This window comes from Apus apus, chromosome 2 (assembly GCF_020740795.1).
Source record: "Apus apus isolate bApuApu2 chromosome 2, bApuApu2.pri.cur, whole genome shotgun sequence".
NCBI classification, from domain to species: Eukaryota; Metazoa; Chordata; class Aves; order Apodiformes; family Apodidae; genus Apus; species Apus apus.
The window spans coordinates 16,803,130-16,818,616 of record NC_067283.1 but is presented as its reverse complement, the minus strand read 5'-3'; the positions used below and the strand labels follow the sequence as shown (position 1 = coordinate 16,818,616).

Genomic DNA, 15,487 nt, shown 5'->3' with positions numbered 1-15,487 from the left:
GAAAATACAGGAAGAAATAGAAGCTTCATTAAGCATTTTTAGCCACCTTCATGAATCAACACCTTCACATATACTTAAAATGGAGGCATGCCTTTCTTCACTTTTCATAAAAATGAACTGAAGAGGAAGATGTTTTTTAACAGAGGAAAGATGAAAAAAAAAAAAAGAACAAAGGAAACCTTCAAGGCATGCCTGTGCTTCCTTTAACTTTTTTTCCATAGCAATTTGTAGCAAACAGGACAGCTGGTCAAAACTGCGAACTCTCAGAGTTGATGCCGTGAGGAGCAGCAATGGCTGGCCATCTTTACCTTTGGCTTCAGACTGAACAGTTGCTTCACTGGAAAAATTAAATTATATATATTTTTTAAAAGAAATGTAATAAACAGCAAATTTTAGAGGAGAATCTTGAATGTTATTCAAGCTTCATATTGTGGGAAACAGTTCTTCCCCACATAAGTCTAAACAAAACGCCCACACGATAAAGCACACACATTTTCTTTAAACAGTAAAACAGTTCCCATTTATTCACTGCAAATCTGCAAGGGGATACATCTGAAGCAGCCCGGGATCCCATGAAGAGCCTGCCCTGGAGCAGGCTCCTGGCAAGATCTGTGACACTGTGGAGAGGAGCCCATGCTGAGGCAGGTTTGCTGGCAGGACTGGTGAAGAGCATGAGGAGGAAGGACCACCAGAGGCAATGCATTATGAACTGACCACAGCTCTCATTCCCTGTGCCACTTGGGGTTGAGGAAGCAGAGAAAATGGGGAGTAAAGTCAAGGTTGGGAAGAAGGAAGGAGTGTTTTAAGATTTGTTTTATCTCTCATTATCCTACTGTGAATTAAGATTGGTAATAAATTACATGAATTTCCATGAGACAAGCTTGGTTTGCCTGTGACGGTAACAGGTGAGTCATCTCCTTGTCCTTTTATCAACCCACAAGCTTTCTGTCATACTTCTCCCCCCTGTCCAGCTGAGGAGAGGAGTGATAGAGTGGCTTTGGTGAGCACCTGGCATCCAGTCCAGGCTACCCCACCGCAAAGGAGCCGTGTCTTAACACCAACAGAAGTCACAGGGTTAATCACTGTTAGACACACGTTGTGAAAAGTCTGAGGAATAGTCAGTGCAAGTTGTTTAAATCACTAACCAAACGGGTCTGTATCACAACCAACACAGAATAGTTTCAAACTCACCAAAAACCTGCCAAATTTAGACTAAAAATGTTCAATATGTTATCAGTAAATATCCTATCCATTTCAGCCTCCCAAATACACTAAGGTTTTCTTTATACTAAGTGAGCACAGTTTTCTTTTGTTGTTCACTTTAACACTTCAAAAGACACTGCAATTAAAACTTACTTGATCTCATACCCCTCTCCAAACACCGAACAGTCCAGTTGTGTTTTCCACTCGAGGGGCTCTCTGAAGACAACTGCTGCTTCCTGAGGATGTCTAGCGCTAAAGTCCTCCACAAACTTAATAATCTGATTTAAAAGAGATTCGTTCAAAGGGGTGATTTCAAGTGTGCCAGTTCCAGAACCAGCAGCAGTCCACTGAGCTGCTCTTGCCAATGCTGCTCCCATGGTCTCGTCTTCTATCAAACTTACACACCTTAGCAAAGAAACCGAGTCAGAGAACAATCCAACTGAGCTCTCAAACTACAAATGCAGTATTTTGTGGCTGCTGTAATTTGACAGAAACTTATTATTAGATTCTTTTAACTTATTTAAATCCCTGAAATGGGGAAGGGGGAAGAAGACAAGTAAATGTCAAAGAAATAGGGATGCCAGGTTATAACACAGGGTTTTTTTTCATCCTGATTAATTCCTGGTGCTATTAGAAACCCGGGGAGCCGAAAGCAGGTGGCCTCTGTTGTGGCTGGAACAAAAAGCTCCCAGGTTCTCCTCGTAAAGTTGATGCCACTGCTAAGAGCAGTGTAGGCGGGCTAACAGGTACAGCCCCAGCAATGACGCCCCTTCCCCCAGTACCTTCTTTAAATGGTGGAAGGGCCGAGAAGCCACCGAAGCGGGGCAGCCGGGGAGAGGCCTCGTACCCGAGCAGAGCCCGGGTCAGGGCTGCTGGGGGGGGCGGGGGGATCGCGGAGCCCGCTGTCGGTGTGAAGCCCCCCGGGACGCCGGGAGCCCGGCGGACGGACTCCCGTCCCCTCCCCGCTCGGCCCCGTACCTCGGCCCCGGGGAGCCGCGCCGGGTCCCGCCATCGCCGCTCGGGCTGGCGGCGTTGCTATGGCGGCTGTTACCGGGAGCAGCAGGTAAACACGCCCGGGGCCCCGCGGCGGGGACGGGCCGGCCGCTGCCTGAGCTGGGCAGCCCGGTGCGGGGCAGGGTGGCCGGGGCAGGGCGCGGGGTGCCCGGGGCGGGGTGCGCGGGGTGGCCGGGGCAGGGCGCGGGGTGCCCGGGGCGGGGTGCGCGGGGTGGCCGGGGCAGGGCGCGGGGTGCCCGGCGCGGGGTGGCCGGGCAGGGCGGGAAGGCCGAGGTGCTGAAGCGCCGCGGGCGGTTCGGGCTGCGGCGGCAGAGCCGCTGGCACAGCGTCCTTCCAAACCCGGTGGTGCTGAGGTAGGGGCACCTTCGTAAGGCTTGTGCTGTGGAAAACGCGGATTTCTGGTTTGGGAGAGGGGGCTTGGCAGCCGAGAGAGGGAGGCACTTGCTGCTGCGCAGAGGGGTCTGTGAGCGGGGCCGAGGCTGAAGGGGTGGGACGCTTCTCATGAGGCGGTCAGAGGACTTATATTTACAGTATAAAACAGACTATATGTTTTTGGTGTGGACTTAAGTAACGTATTGAACAGAGTTACTTTGTTCCGAGGTTTAAAGAAAGACCACGTTTTTAGCTTGAATTTTAGCCAGTAGAGCTTAAACCTTTCACTGGCTTTCAGCCACTGCAAGACAACACCTTTAATTAATAAGGTTAATATTGGCTCGTTTTAGTTCTTAAGACAGCGTGACAGATTATGCTTAGCTTATATATTTTATTTTATTTATTTGTTAAAGAAAATGTCATGTGAAATTAGTGGCTCTTGAAATTAGAGGAAAACAGATATGGACAGTGCCAATGAATAAAGTCCTTTCGTATGTGGAGGGCAACACAACATAATAAACACTTGAATAGAGCACCCCAAACCCTGTTTGGTAATTTGCGTTATTTCCTCAGTCCTGTTCTTGATCCAGAAATGTGAGTGAACTGTCACTCTGGATCAATTTTTTAAGTTATAAAGCTGCTACTCAACTCTCACTTGCCTGTCTCTTCTCTTGTACTGCTGAGCAGGTAAGAAAGCTTTTTCTTTCCAGAGGCACAGGAAAATAATCCTTTGAAGGACAGTCCAACAGAAGTACTCATCTGTCCCAACACCATAGAGATAACATAGCCGAGACTTACTTTACCATCTCAAGGCTCAGCTGGGTAAGAAACCTTTAATAATGAGGAAGGCCATGGAATGTATGCGGGATGTATCTCACATAAGAACAGTGTGGGATGAATGCATTTTTTTCATGGAGGTGATTGTTCGTAGACGTTTTATGTACTGAAACTTTCAAACAGGAGCTATGGGTAAATACATGCAGTCTGCACAATAAAGACTTAAGAATAGCATTGGCTTTTCTTGTTTCAGTGCACAACTTTGAGAAGATAGAAAGTCAATAGTTTGATTAGGTGAAAATGCAGGAGCATTTTTAGTAAAAAGCCTGAGTAAAGACTTCATGCAGTTACTTTTCTTTATTGAATACTACGTATAAAGGCATTTCCAGAGAGGATTAAATCTCTTCTTTTTTACTGAGATAATGACTATTAAAGAGTTGAATTTGATGGGCAGAAGGTGCCAATAACAAAATGTGAAAAGGAGTAAAAGTATCCCCACCATGGGTGGTGGGGAGTGAAGACAGTGAGTTTTCACACACGGCTGAGTATTTTAAGCAAGAAGTCGGTGGAGTAAGAAATAGAATTCCTAAATGAGATCACACTGTTCCACTGAACAGCAAGAAGGAAAGACATTTCAGTGAAGATAAATGGGATGATTTGCCCTGAATAAGTGTGCATCTCCAAAGAGTACAAAACTCCATAGAAAGCATTTTGCTACCTAGCTTAGGGATTAGTTACCAGCAGAACTTCCCGTGGACAGGCAAATAAAAAAAAAAAAAAAAATGCAGAACACATCCTGCAAGCCAGCAGGGAGGAATGCTGCTGGATTCTGGCATTAGAAGCTAAAGGGCTAGGGATGGTCTAGAGGTTGGAGGTGGCTTTCTGCTTTCTTCTTTGGGACAAGCAAATACTGAGATTGAAGCTCAGCTGTAGTCATAGGAAGACTGCTCTGACTCTTCTGAAGACTAGAAACCATCTGATGCAATGATTCTATTATTTCAGTCTTTAAGACTTCACTTTGCTAGGCTAAACAAGGTCAGTTCCCCTAGTGTTAGCCTGCAAGTTATACATTTCTCTTACCATTACCTTCCTTCTTACCATCCCTTAATTGTAAATGTTCTAGTCTGAGCTTGTTCTTAAATATATTTGACGCTATTTCTAGGGTCACTTCACCAGGGACCATTACAATGGCGTTAATATTCTTCTGGAAGTTCCTGTTACTATGTTCTAGGATTGCATTTATTATTCAGATTATATTAGGGATTGTTTTCACCTTGCAGTTGAATAATACAACCAATTATTAATCAGTTAATTTTATATTCAGCTGATGAGTTTGTAGTTTCTTACTAGATTTCAGCATGTAGTATTGTGGTTTGCCCTTACATAATCAGACTCCGTTTTGTAAGGAAAATATTTCTAGCATGCAGTCTCTTATCTTTTGGTCCCCATCCTCTTTCTCTTTCCAGAGTAATTTTTGAACCTGACAGCAAATTTGAACCATATTTCACAGGGAGTTGTGGACTTGGAAATAAGCTTCAACTAGTTCTGTAGAAACCTGAGGAGTTGAATGAAAAGGAAAGCAAAATTAATGTCCTTGCTGAGGCAGAGGTAGGCATATGAGCTGCAGATCATGTTCTGTAGCCACTGGCCAGCCAACTGTTTTGTTTATACTGAGCTGGCTAATTAGAGCATGAGTAAACTCAGCCTTGTCCAGTGGATGTTTTATGGAGAAGGTGGACAACAGAGAAGTAAGGGACAAAACACATAATTCTGTAAGAAATCAGCTCTCATTACTGTTTCTCTTCATGAGCTCTTCCCCTGACTTTCAAGTGAAAGGAGAAGGTTAATGAGCCTAGGGCAGAGTTTGTGGTCTCAGGGACTTCCAGGTGGTGTCAGTTCACACACAAGTACTGTGCCGTGCCTGCCCTGCACCTTGCTGGGTTCTGTGAACTGCATTCTCCAGTACAAAACCTCTTCACTCATTCCCTTATGTGATATGAACTATTTCTGTTCCTGCTCTCTGCTTGTGGTCTTTGTGCTTTTACATGTTTTCAGACATGTATTTGCTGTACCTAGGCATTACTGCAGTTATTGCATTGGTAGTTAAGCTCTGGGTAGCATTCAGGCTTGTCTTGCTCGATGACAAGAAGACATGTCTTCTTACATCAGCTGGCACTAACAAATAAGCATTTAAGACCTCCCTTACTTAGCCAGAGTGAAGGATATTTAATACCACCTTTTGCTTCTACCAGATTTGATTGATCAATGCTGTTAGTACCTCCTAGCATGAGAGTATAAATGGTTATCTTAGAAAATTCTGACTGAAGACTAAAGTGTTAAATAAAGTAATAACTTAAAGAACTATTTAAGTATCCTCTTGGTCACTCAAAATCAGTGGGCAAAAACTGCCAGGCAGTAAAGTTATAATGTATTCTCAGAAGCAGCCTACTCAGGAGCTGGGTCCACCCAATAATGGCATTTGCACCATGTTTGGCTAATTCTATCAATTACTGGTTATACATTTAAGTACTAGGGATTTTTTTTTTAGTCCAAGTTATTTTTGCATTTTTAACGTAAAAGACATTTTGTAAAACAGTAGGTGAAATGTTTGCTTGAGCGTAGTCAAAGATAAGATCACTTATTACTGGCACAAAGAAATGGAGAATATGAAGAATTTGTTAACATGGAGAGAAGGGGAATTGGAATTTTTTTTTTACAATCTCAGAAGTTGCAGCCAGAAAGTGTAAGCAATTTTTGGTGTATATTTTTTCTCACATTATTGTAAAATAGGCTGTAGATTATTACTGTTAAAGTAGAATGGTAATACAAGTTGTAAAAAACAGTTGTAGAGGCTTATACACACACAAAAATATCGAGGTAAATAGTACCAGCTATTCCTTCTGTTAAATAACAGTTTGGCTGATAAGCTTCATGGGCACTTTGTCAGACAAGCTGAAAATCGGGAGAAAACAAGATCATATTTGTGGATTTCCTTTTATTGTTCATTAGCTTGCTTTTGTTGGAAATTTTACATTTTTGGCATTCACAAAGCAAAAGTTCTACTGCTTTGGTGAAAAGGAGTTAGAGAAATAAAAAATCCAATTGTACTGCATTTATTTAATTCTGTAATGGTATAAATACACTACTTAGGTGCCTACAGTTATCAGTGAATATTTTAGTGCATCTCACATTCCTGTAATCCATTGTTAGTTTGTTGTGGGGTTTGTTTCAGTGTTTTTAGGGTTTTTTTTTAATTAGGGAGTAGTGTCTTGTGGAAGGGCAGAGTTTGAGGTCAAGAGATGACCTACATGTAAAAACAGGGAGAGGACATGATGATTCTGTGGATTTACGCATGATTTTATGGACAACAGTGTTCAAAACCTAATGCTTAGAAAGCAAAGAAGTACTCCTTTTTCACTGAGTCTCTGATTTCTGTGTCACGATCTCCTGCTTACCTCTTGTTTTCTGGGTAATTGTGTGCTCCACAAAATGCCAAATTACCTGAAGTGAGGATTTTTACAGATTGGACATTGTGCAATGCACTGGCTTGGCCCTAGAAATTAAAAAACAGAAAAGAACATTTTTCAAATGGGACTCGATGCAAGGGACAAAGAGATATGCTAGAGGTGTGCTGTGCATGGGCATCTGGCAAAAAGGCACTGACTGCAAAAATCTCCAAGGAAAATGCAGCAGATGCAGCAGGAAATATTTTGGTTAAAAAGTTCTAGATTAATAATATCAGGATAGTTATTTTCCAAACAATGACAATGAGAGAGGTTGCTGTTCTTTTTTAGAAATGGCTTCCAGATGGGAATCCTGGTTTACAGTCCCAAGATTGAGTGTGATCTAATAAGTTTTTATCAGCAAAGAATATAATATTTCAGAATATGAACTGTATTACTAGACTGTGCTTCCCTCTATTTGTAGATGGTTGTTATTCCCTTTTGTTGATTTCTATTTACTACTGACCAGGTCTTTTGGATATAATTTGGAAGAAATAATCCCTGTGTTGTAATAACCAAATGACTGTGATTGTGTCAATAATATCAGGAGTGCCAGGTTAGAAGGCTCTGATTTTGAAAGATGTAGTAAATTCATTCACATGTTTTCTTTGTAGCATCAGAACAAGATATGGGTCAGTTTATCAGGTGCCTTAATATAGTGGGCTATCTTTTAAGTGAAACCTGTCCTGGGTCTGTAATACTTTACTGGGAGATAATTACATTCAAGGATTTTTGATTTTTAATTTGCATTCTCTTTCTGCATCTTCAGCTTTGATTATCTCTGTGTAATGTTTTGTCGTGAAATTTCTGCCATTAAAATATATGTGCATAACATTGAAAGAGAAGTCTTCAGAGAACGATATTCTGGAGCAGAGTTATTTAAGTATATGAATAAGTTTTGAATAGTTTTAAAATGCTGACTCCTATAAGAGTCATCACCCAAGTACTGACTCCATTAGACACCCTAATTTGTTCAAGTACCAGTACAATCCCTTAGACACAGGATTAATGGCTGATTCTCTTTATTTTCCTGGCTAATTCTTCCCCACATAAAAAATGGTATATTTTGCTTAATTTTTCCAGAGAGAGAATGTCCATGCATTTTGATGTTTATGTAAAATGCTTTTTCTTAAACTAGTTAATCATTATGACCTTTATAGTACAGCAATTCAGTATTCATAGAAGCAACATCGTTTAAAACACGCTCACTGGTTAGCTAAATCAGTTTTATGAGTGGATTATAACTAAAAAAATAGTTTCCATACAGCCATCAGAAAGATGCAGAATCCTTTTAAGGCTTTAATGTAAATCAGGCATTCTAATTTATAATATAAAAATAATGGAATTTCAACAATTTTTTTTTTTTTTTTTTCTTCAAAGTAGTAGAGATTCAATTAAAACAAAACCAACAGAACATTTGTCCAAAGTAGGGTGTTCCAAGTGGAACGGACAAAGTGGTAACCCAGCAAATAGAGCACCCTGCTCTAAGTCAAGGGTATGTTTTCCACCTTTGCAATTCAGAGAAGACTTTTACTTTCTGGCTAATGAAACAAAAAAAAAAGAGAAATATTTTTAAACGTAGGAAGAGAAATTGCCATCTATACTTATATACTTATACATTTAGCCTGTGGTGCTAGACGCTGAAATAACTTGATAATAAAAGTAATACTTGAGACTGTGTCTTGTACTGTGATTGAAGACAGTGCTTTTAGTATTCAAGCATAAACCCTTCACAAGCAAATGCTACTGACTTGCCCAAATGCCTTTTGCTTTCTCTGTGCTTTCTAAAAATTGCTTCCTCTTTCAAGGAGAAAAAGTGAGAAGGGATTGGGCTGTTTGCTTTGGGGAGGGAGTGTGAAAGGGAGATTGTTTTAAAATTAGAAAGTCTTAAGTAGTCTCCACTTATGGATTTCTTTTCCTAGAGGAAAAATGAGAGGTATTGGTGGAAAGTATCTTGGACTGTAATGTGGTGGGATTAATTGGGAAAGAGGGTGTGGCTGTTTAAGGAAGACAGGATTCTCACACTAGGTGCTAATACAAGTGTGCAGAAGACACTGCATAGTTAATGAGAATTTTAAATCCTTTTCAGGTGTTCAGCTTCCAGTTATTACTGTGCTGGCCCCATTTCACTACTTAGGCAATCACTAGTAGTAATTCTGGGTAATTCTCTGCATAGTTGTTATTAAAAGTAACAAAAAATAAAATAATAAGAAAATCCAAATATTTTTTTCCCCCATTATATAATCAGAAAGAAAGCCGATACTGACATGAGGGCATTTTCTCTTCTTTGTAGGTCATTTTAAGGCAGAAATTCAAGCACCTTGCAGCAATCACTGGTTTTGAAGAGGCTGCTTCTATCATTTATGGTGGTATGGTAATATTGTATGAGAAAATGTGAAATTGTTAGAGGAGAGGGGATCAGTATAAAGGCAAATCGCTACAAGGTTTGAGCAGCAACTGTCTGTAAAATTAATATGGACCAACAGTTGGATGTTGCAAGGTTGAGCGTTAATTCAGTGCCTGGTAGAAAAATAACTTATCTAAATTTCTGTTTCATAGTGGTTGTACTGTGTGAGCTATTAAACAAAACAAAATAGTACCTCTCCTTCAAGTCCACAGAATGTATTTGATGATACTGACATCTTCACTTAACTTGGAGGAAGAATAAATCCTGTGTGGATAATAGAGATTATAGCTCCATTCCAAATCCCTTTACAGTAGAACTTCAAACTGGGGAGGAAAGTTGCCTTTTTATCAAAATTATTTTTATTGAGAGAAGCAGAAATGCGTGTTACTTATACACATCTTCTCGCATAGTGTACATTCTGATACAGTTAATTCAGCCAATTTTCTGGTATTATTCTCATGATCTGTGCTATGGCTATTAGAGGCCTCCATATGGGTACATTTTTTCCTCTGATTTTTTCCATTTCTTCTATTGGCAATAACTGTATAAAATCAAGCATTTTAGTTGAAATTTAGAATCATTAAGGTTGTTGTAGAGGAACTGGAGCTCTCCCGAATTTTGGTAATTTGTGTTATTTTATTGTACATAGAGTTGCATCTAGCTGTTATATCTTCATTTGTTTTTTAGCTTAAGCAGAGATGAAGTTTAAAACTATTTTTTAAAACCCTCTATTCTTTTTTGCATCAAATTTATGCAGAAATCAATATTTCAGTTTACTACAAGAGCTGTTGATTTCTAGCAAGCCTTCAACTCTGAATGTAAAATCTGGGGGATGAAGCAGGCCACTTTTTCAAATTGCAAGTGCATGTGCTCTGTTTAGATTTGGGAAGAATAACACTGAATAATTTGAATGTATTTTTTCCTGGAATATCATGTTAGTATCGATAGCTTTTGTTTTGAAAAGGCTGCTGATTATGATGCCAAAAGACTGGTTTACTGGGTGGTTTGGAATAATTTCTGAGATGGAAGTGGATTCTGTCTCTATTGGAAAATCCTACATGGCAAAACTTTAGTACTTAGTATTGTCATCAATAGATTTCTGTCATCAATTTCATGGGAGGAAAAATTTGGCCCATCAGCAACACTGTCAGCAGACAGTTAAGCTTAATTTTTACCAGTCTCTGGAAAAATAGTCTAGCACCTGTGATATTCTAAAATACAGTTTAGTTACATTAATGACATTTTTTCTGCTGATATTTCAGTGTAAAAGGTTTGTGACTTGTTCTGATTTTGGCAAAGCTTTTCACACTGGAAATGGGAACAGTCTTTGCATGCCAGGGGTCAGAAGCAATTAGGCTTGAGATTCTGAAGAAATCTACCAGCAATTAGCAGTTTGCTACTGCTGTCAAGGAAATGGAAGCATATTTAAGCATGGTAAGCCCAAAATAATATGCTTTAGTGATTTATAATGGTATTTTATTCTTTTGATATTTTGGTTCAGTAACACCACTGAATTTGAAACAGTGACATTTAAGAGTTACTGAAAGTTTTGCTCTGTTAAAATAAGTGCAGAATAAAAATTGAGGATCTAGGTCTGCAAATGTTCATGCAAGCAGTCCTTTGCATCTCCTACTAGATGTGCTGCTATACTGCACAGTAAGTACAATGTGGAAATTGGTGCCAAACCCGTCTCGTGGACTGGAAGCCAGTTAGCCTGTTTGTGCAGTGCTTTGCCAAAGCTGATTTACTTTGCTAAAAAACAGAGTAAATTAGACAGTGTGTAGCATTAAGCAATGTGGTTAGACTGCTTCCAGTTACCAAGCTGGCCCATTTTGAGCTGCTTTGGCTATCTCTCCACAGCACTGGGTTGTGCAGGACAGACATGCTTGGACTAAAATTGATGTGTGTGAAATTTTATTCATGTAAGGAAGGACTGACGAATTGTACCCATCCTTTCTGCTCCAGAAATCCTGCCCTCAGATACATGCAGAATGTACAACTAAGCATGTCTTCAAATAACTACAGTATTACTGTCATTGTATTTGACCTCAGAAATGTGATTCTCTGAGTAAACACAGAAAATGGAGGCACTGCAACTGATTATAATTAAAGTGGCTAAGCACAGATCTGTGGTATAAATAGATGTTACGGCTGACAGTCAAAGTTTGAGTTCAGCTTACGTGTGAGCCCTTGCATTAGTCATGTAAATCAGTGTTCTCACTTACAAGAGAAACCTCATAATTTACCACTACCCATAAAGTATCCTCTCTGTAATCAATAGTGATTCCTATATGGAATTACTGTGCAGAGCAACCTTTCTTCCATCCATATGCTCAGCATGATTGCTGTATGGTTTGGCACAGTGACAGAAAAATATCCTGTGAGCTCAGTAGTGTTTTGCATGGAAGGACTTAGCTGTCCTAATTTGGTACAAAAATTCCATTCAGTTTAAAGTAAGCAAAACTGGAATTAAATACTCCACATGGTGAAGGATTGAGTAGAATCTTCAGGGGGAAATTGCTTGCAATCTCACTGTATTGAGACTCTACAGTTCTGCTTAATTTTATTCTATATAGTATAGAGCTATAGTCTATGTTGAATACAGCAATTAAAAATACTTTGTCTGCTCCGTTTCATTTCCACTTTTGGTGATAATTACGTATGGTGCCCTTGAGACCAAGAGCAGACCATATTCAAATAAATTTCAAAACATTATACACCTTTCTAATTATGTGAACAAACAGATGTGCTGTGCTTACCTCTTCAGCCTGTCAAACAGGAATGCTGAGCACAGTGGTGTTTCTGAACCCCTCGTCCCCTCTCAGGAGCCTGGTGGTGCCCACACAGGGGTGCAGCACTTTCCCAGAGCACTTTGTGGAGCTGCAGTCCCTGCCTGATAGGCTTCCTGTCTATAAAATAGGCTGAAGCTTAAAATAGTAAGGCAGTGACTCTGAAGCATACAGGAACCTGTGTATTCCATAACTCCCTACTGTACTAGGCAACTCCACAAGTTCACAGGAAATCGTGAGTATCCGTGAGCCCAGGATATCAGCGAGATCCTTTCTGGAAGTGGTGTCAGTGCTGTGTATGCTCAGGGCATCTGGACTGGAAGTGAAGCCTTCAGGGAACCAAGTGTAGACTTGTCTTTTAATGGGGTTAAAAGAAGCTGGAGATGGAAGTTCAGAGTTTGATGTACTCGCAGAAACCTGAGCTTTGGAACTTTGGAGACTGACATGACCAAAAAAAATGGAGCAAAGTGAATTCAGATTTTACAGTCAGTAAAGCAGAGGTTTTCTGAATCACTTTTGTGGATTTGGATTGCTTGAATTCCACTTTTGGTGGCTTGTATGCATCCTGTGTGCATGGCTCTGTGTTCCAACAAAAATATAGGCTACATCTCAGATAAACAAAATCTAAAAAATAATTGGTTTTCCATTTTAGTATGTGTTTGCAATTACTAGAAATAAAAAAATAAATCCTGTTATTTTCTAGTCACCTATGTAACTAACACCTCTGGTGGAACTGAGAGTACCTCTTCCAGTTACATAAAACAGACACTTCCAAATGTAATGTTCTATAAAGCTGGGATTAAATACTGGGGAATAGAAGAGTTTCTAAAAAAAATATGGTAAATATTATAAATAAATGGCACTTAAAAAAATTCTGCTTGCATTGGATTACAGCATCAAGAAGTGACAAAATATTTAAACTGAGAAAGCTATTTATGCTACAGAAACAATGAAGTTATTTGATTTTCTGCTCTCATTTTTCCAATTCTCATATGAAAACTACTTATTTTTGGCCTTTCCCATCTTGATGTAAGGATAGATGTGCACTTACACACTGTAAATTTTTAATATAATTTGTGATTTATAAGCTACACCACATTAATCTTCATGTCTTATTTTGAGATTAAGCAGAAGAGTAACTCTTCAAGAAGTATCTCCCATGAAGTATCTTATGTGTCTTTTTTGACTTTTACCAACAGAACAGTGTAGTAGTTTTAAAATGGGTTGGTTTGGTTGGTTTTTTTGCTGCACAATGTTAGAACTATGGAAAAATACACAGAGGCTATTGAATCCCTAATGATTGCTTTGCATATAATCAGTAAAAAGATGCATGTACTCACAGTATTGCTTTATTTGTGGATTCTCCAGTGACTGCTCAGTGATACAGTAGTACCACCACTTAAAGCAAGACAGATGAAAGGCAAGTGCTAGACAGTAACTTTACTAATGCTCGGATTAGCAGAAGTATCGGAAACTCAGCAATTGTTTGCAAATACTGCATTTTGCATTTGTATTTAGCTTGACATTTGCTGTTCTTATTTTAGGAAGGACAAGTTTCGGAAGGACAAGCCCCTTCAAGCTCTTCTACAGCCATACAAATTGAACTGAAGAAGGGTGATTTTTGTAATCCCTGCCTCTGCTTTTCTGACCACCTCAGTGAGATGCACGGTGCCTGATGTCCCAGTACTGGTGGCACCGCAGCGCTCCCGGCGCAGCTCCCGCTCCCACTGCCTGCACTTGTAAGTGCTCAGCACCCCTGCAGGGTATGCTTCGCCCGACCAAGCACCAAGAAAAACACAGGTAACAACCACATGTGCAAAGTGACTAGTATCACACAGGAAATCTGTGGCAAAGGCAGGGATACGATTCAGTTCCCTGGGGCTGCACTTGTGCCTTAATTATGAAAACATGTTCTCTCTCTCTACAGTTGTCTGCTTCATTCACTCCAGACTTCCAACGGCTGCAACAAAGAAAGCAGATTCCCCAGGGCACACTTGCTTTTACTGTGCCATGAGTCCTCCAGCACAGGTCTTTTCTATGCAGTTTCTTAGCAGAGAAGACCCACGGAAAACTTTGCTCTCAGAAGAATCACCTGCAGTTCCCTCACTCTCGCCACTCGCATAATCTACCAAGTCCATGTCCCTTTGTCTGCCTCCTCTACCATCAAAAGAGTGGGGAGTGGGATGCACGGGAGTGACAGGTTTCCTGATCCAATTCCTGTGCTTAATCGGGCCCCACATTGCAGCAGCACTGAGCAGCAGGATCAGGGAAGACTATTTTGAATGCCAGTAGCCCCAGGGCTGGAGCATGCCCAGATGTTTCATGGAATGGCTCCACAGGCCAGTCACACACAGGTGTTTATTGGCTTGAAGGAAAAATCAGGAACACTGAGAATAATTCATCCACCACTTGGCTTTTAAAACAGAGCAGGAATGAGGACAATGTGCAAATCTAAATGGCAGATAACAGCAGCTATTAGCTAACAAATGGGCTTTACTCAGAGTTGTTTGTGTGATGAACTTTTCCTGGATTTAACTCATTTTAGTATGTTAAGTGATTATATACTTTTTTCACTAATATCTGTAATTTTTAGGAACAAAATAAGCTGCTACTAACTGTAATAAGCACAAATCTATTTCTTAGAATTCTGATTTGTAGTTTACTTTCTCTTTACACTTAAAAGCTATTTAAAAGCAAAGCCGATATAAGCAAATCAAAAGCAGCATTGTGCACTTAGATTAAATACCTTCATTTTCACATCAAAATTACTTGAAGGGGCAAAGAATTGCTATATGTGAAAAATCAAAGGAGAAAGGTAAGAAACTATTCCAAAGAGGTTTGCTACGTTGCACAGCAAAAGCTCTGCACAGCCTCTCCATGACCTAGACCTCAGCCAGCTCTGCACCGTTTATTGGTTATCTCTAATAAAGCGAAATCCGAGTACCTTTTCTGTTTTGTTACTTCCATTTTAACACTAGCAGTAGCAGACAGACAGACATAATTTCGTTTTAGCCTGGGAGCTAAAAGAAATACTTCTAACATATATATGTACTGTTACAGTCTGCCTTATAAACCCTCAGTAGTAAAGTCAGCAGGAATTGAGCACTAAAACTGGAGAAGAGTAAATGGAAAGAGACTCTACTGTATTTGCAGACTCGTGGTAATAAGGAAAGCACTCCTGACTGCTCTTGGAAACTTGTCATGTAAGTGAGCGAGGGGAGAGGTCAGGCAGTGACAGACTGCTCTTCCAGCCTGAAATGGGGGGTTGCACCAACTCTGGAAAACCGAAAACAGTTTGAAACATGTGTTTAACTAAAAAAGAATGTTATTAAAACAAATTATACCCATAATTTAGAAATGTAATCTGAAAGTACCGTCGCTCCTGGCTTCCATTCAGATGATGTCTGGCAACATGCTGTGTA

The 15,487-nt window shown here is 40.1% G+C and overlaps 1 protein-coding gene and 1 long non-coding RNA gene across 2 annotated transcripts in view; one reads left to right on the top strand and one right to left on the bottom strand.

Moving 5' to 3' along the window:
• The window catches only part of ODAD2 (outer dynein arm docking complex subunit 2), a 79,459-nt gene extending 77,865 nt beyond the window's left edge, over positions 1 to 1,594 (bottom strand). The window contains 2 exon segments of the mRNA XM_051612498.1: positions 180 to 337; positions 1,357 to 1,594. Of these exon segments, the coding sequence (XP_051468458.1) occupies positions 180 to 337; positions 1,357 to 1,580 (382 nt within the window). The 5' untranslated portion in view covers positions 1,581 to 1,594.
• Positions 1,595 to 10,548: 8,954 nt separating this feature from the next.
• On the top strand, positions 10,549 to 15,201 carry LOC127380848 (uncharacterized). Its single transcript, XR_007888583.1, has 3 exons — positions 10,549 to 10,710; positions 13,610 to 13,865; positions 13,993 to 15,201. It is a non-coding gene; the product is annotated as an uncharacterized LOC127380848 (long non-coding RNA).
• Positions 15,202 to 15,487: the final 286 nt, after the last annotated feature.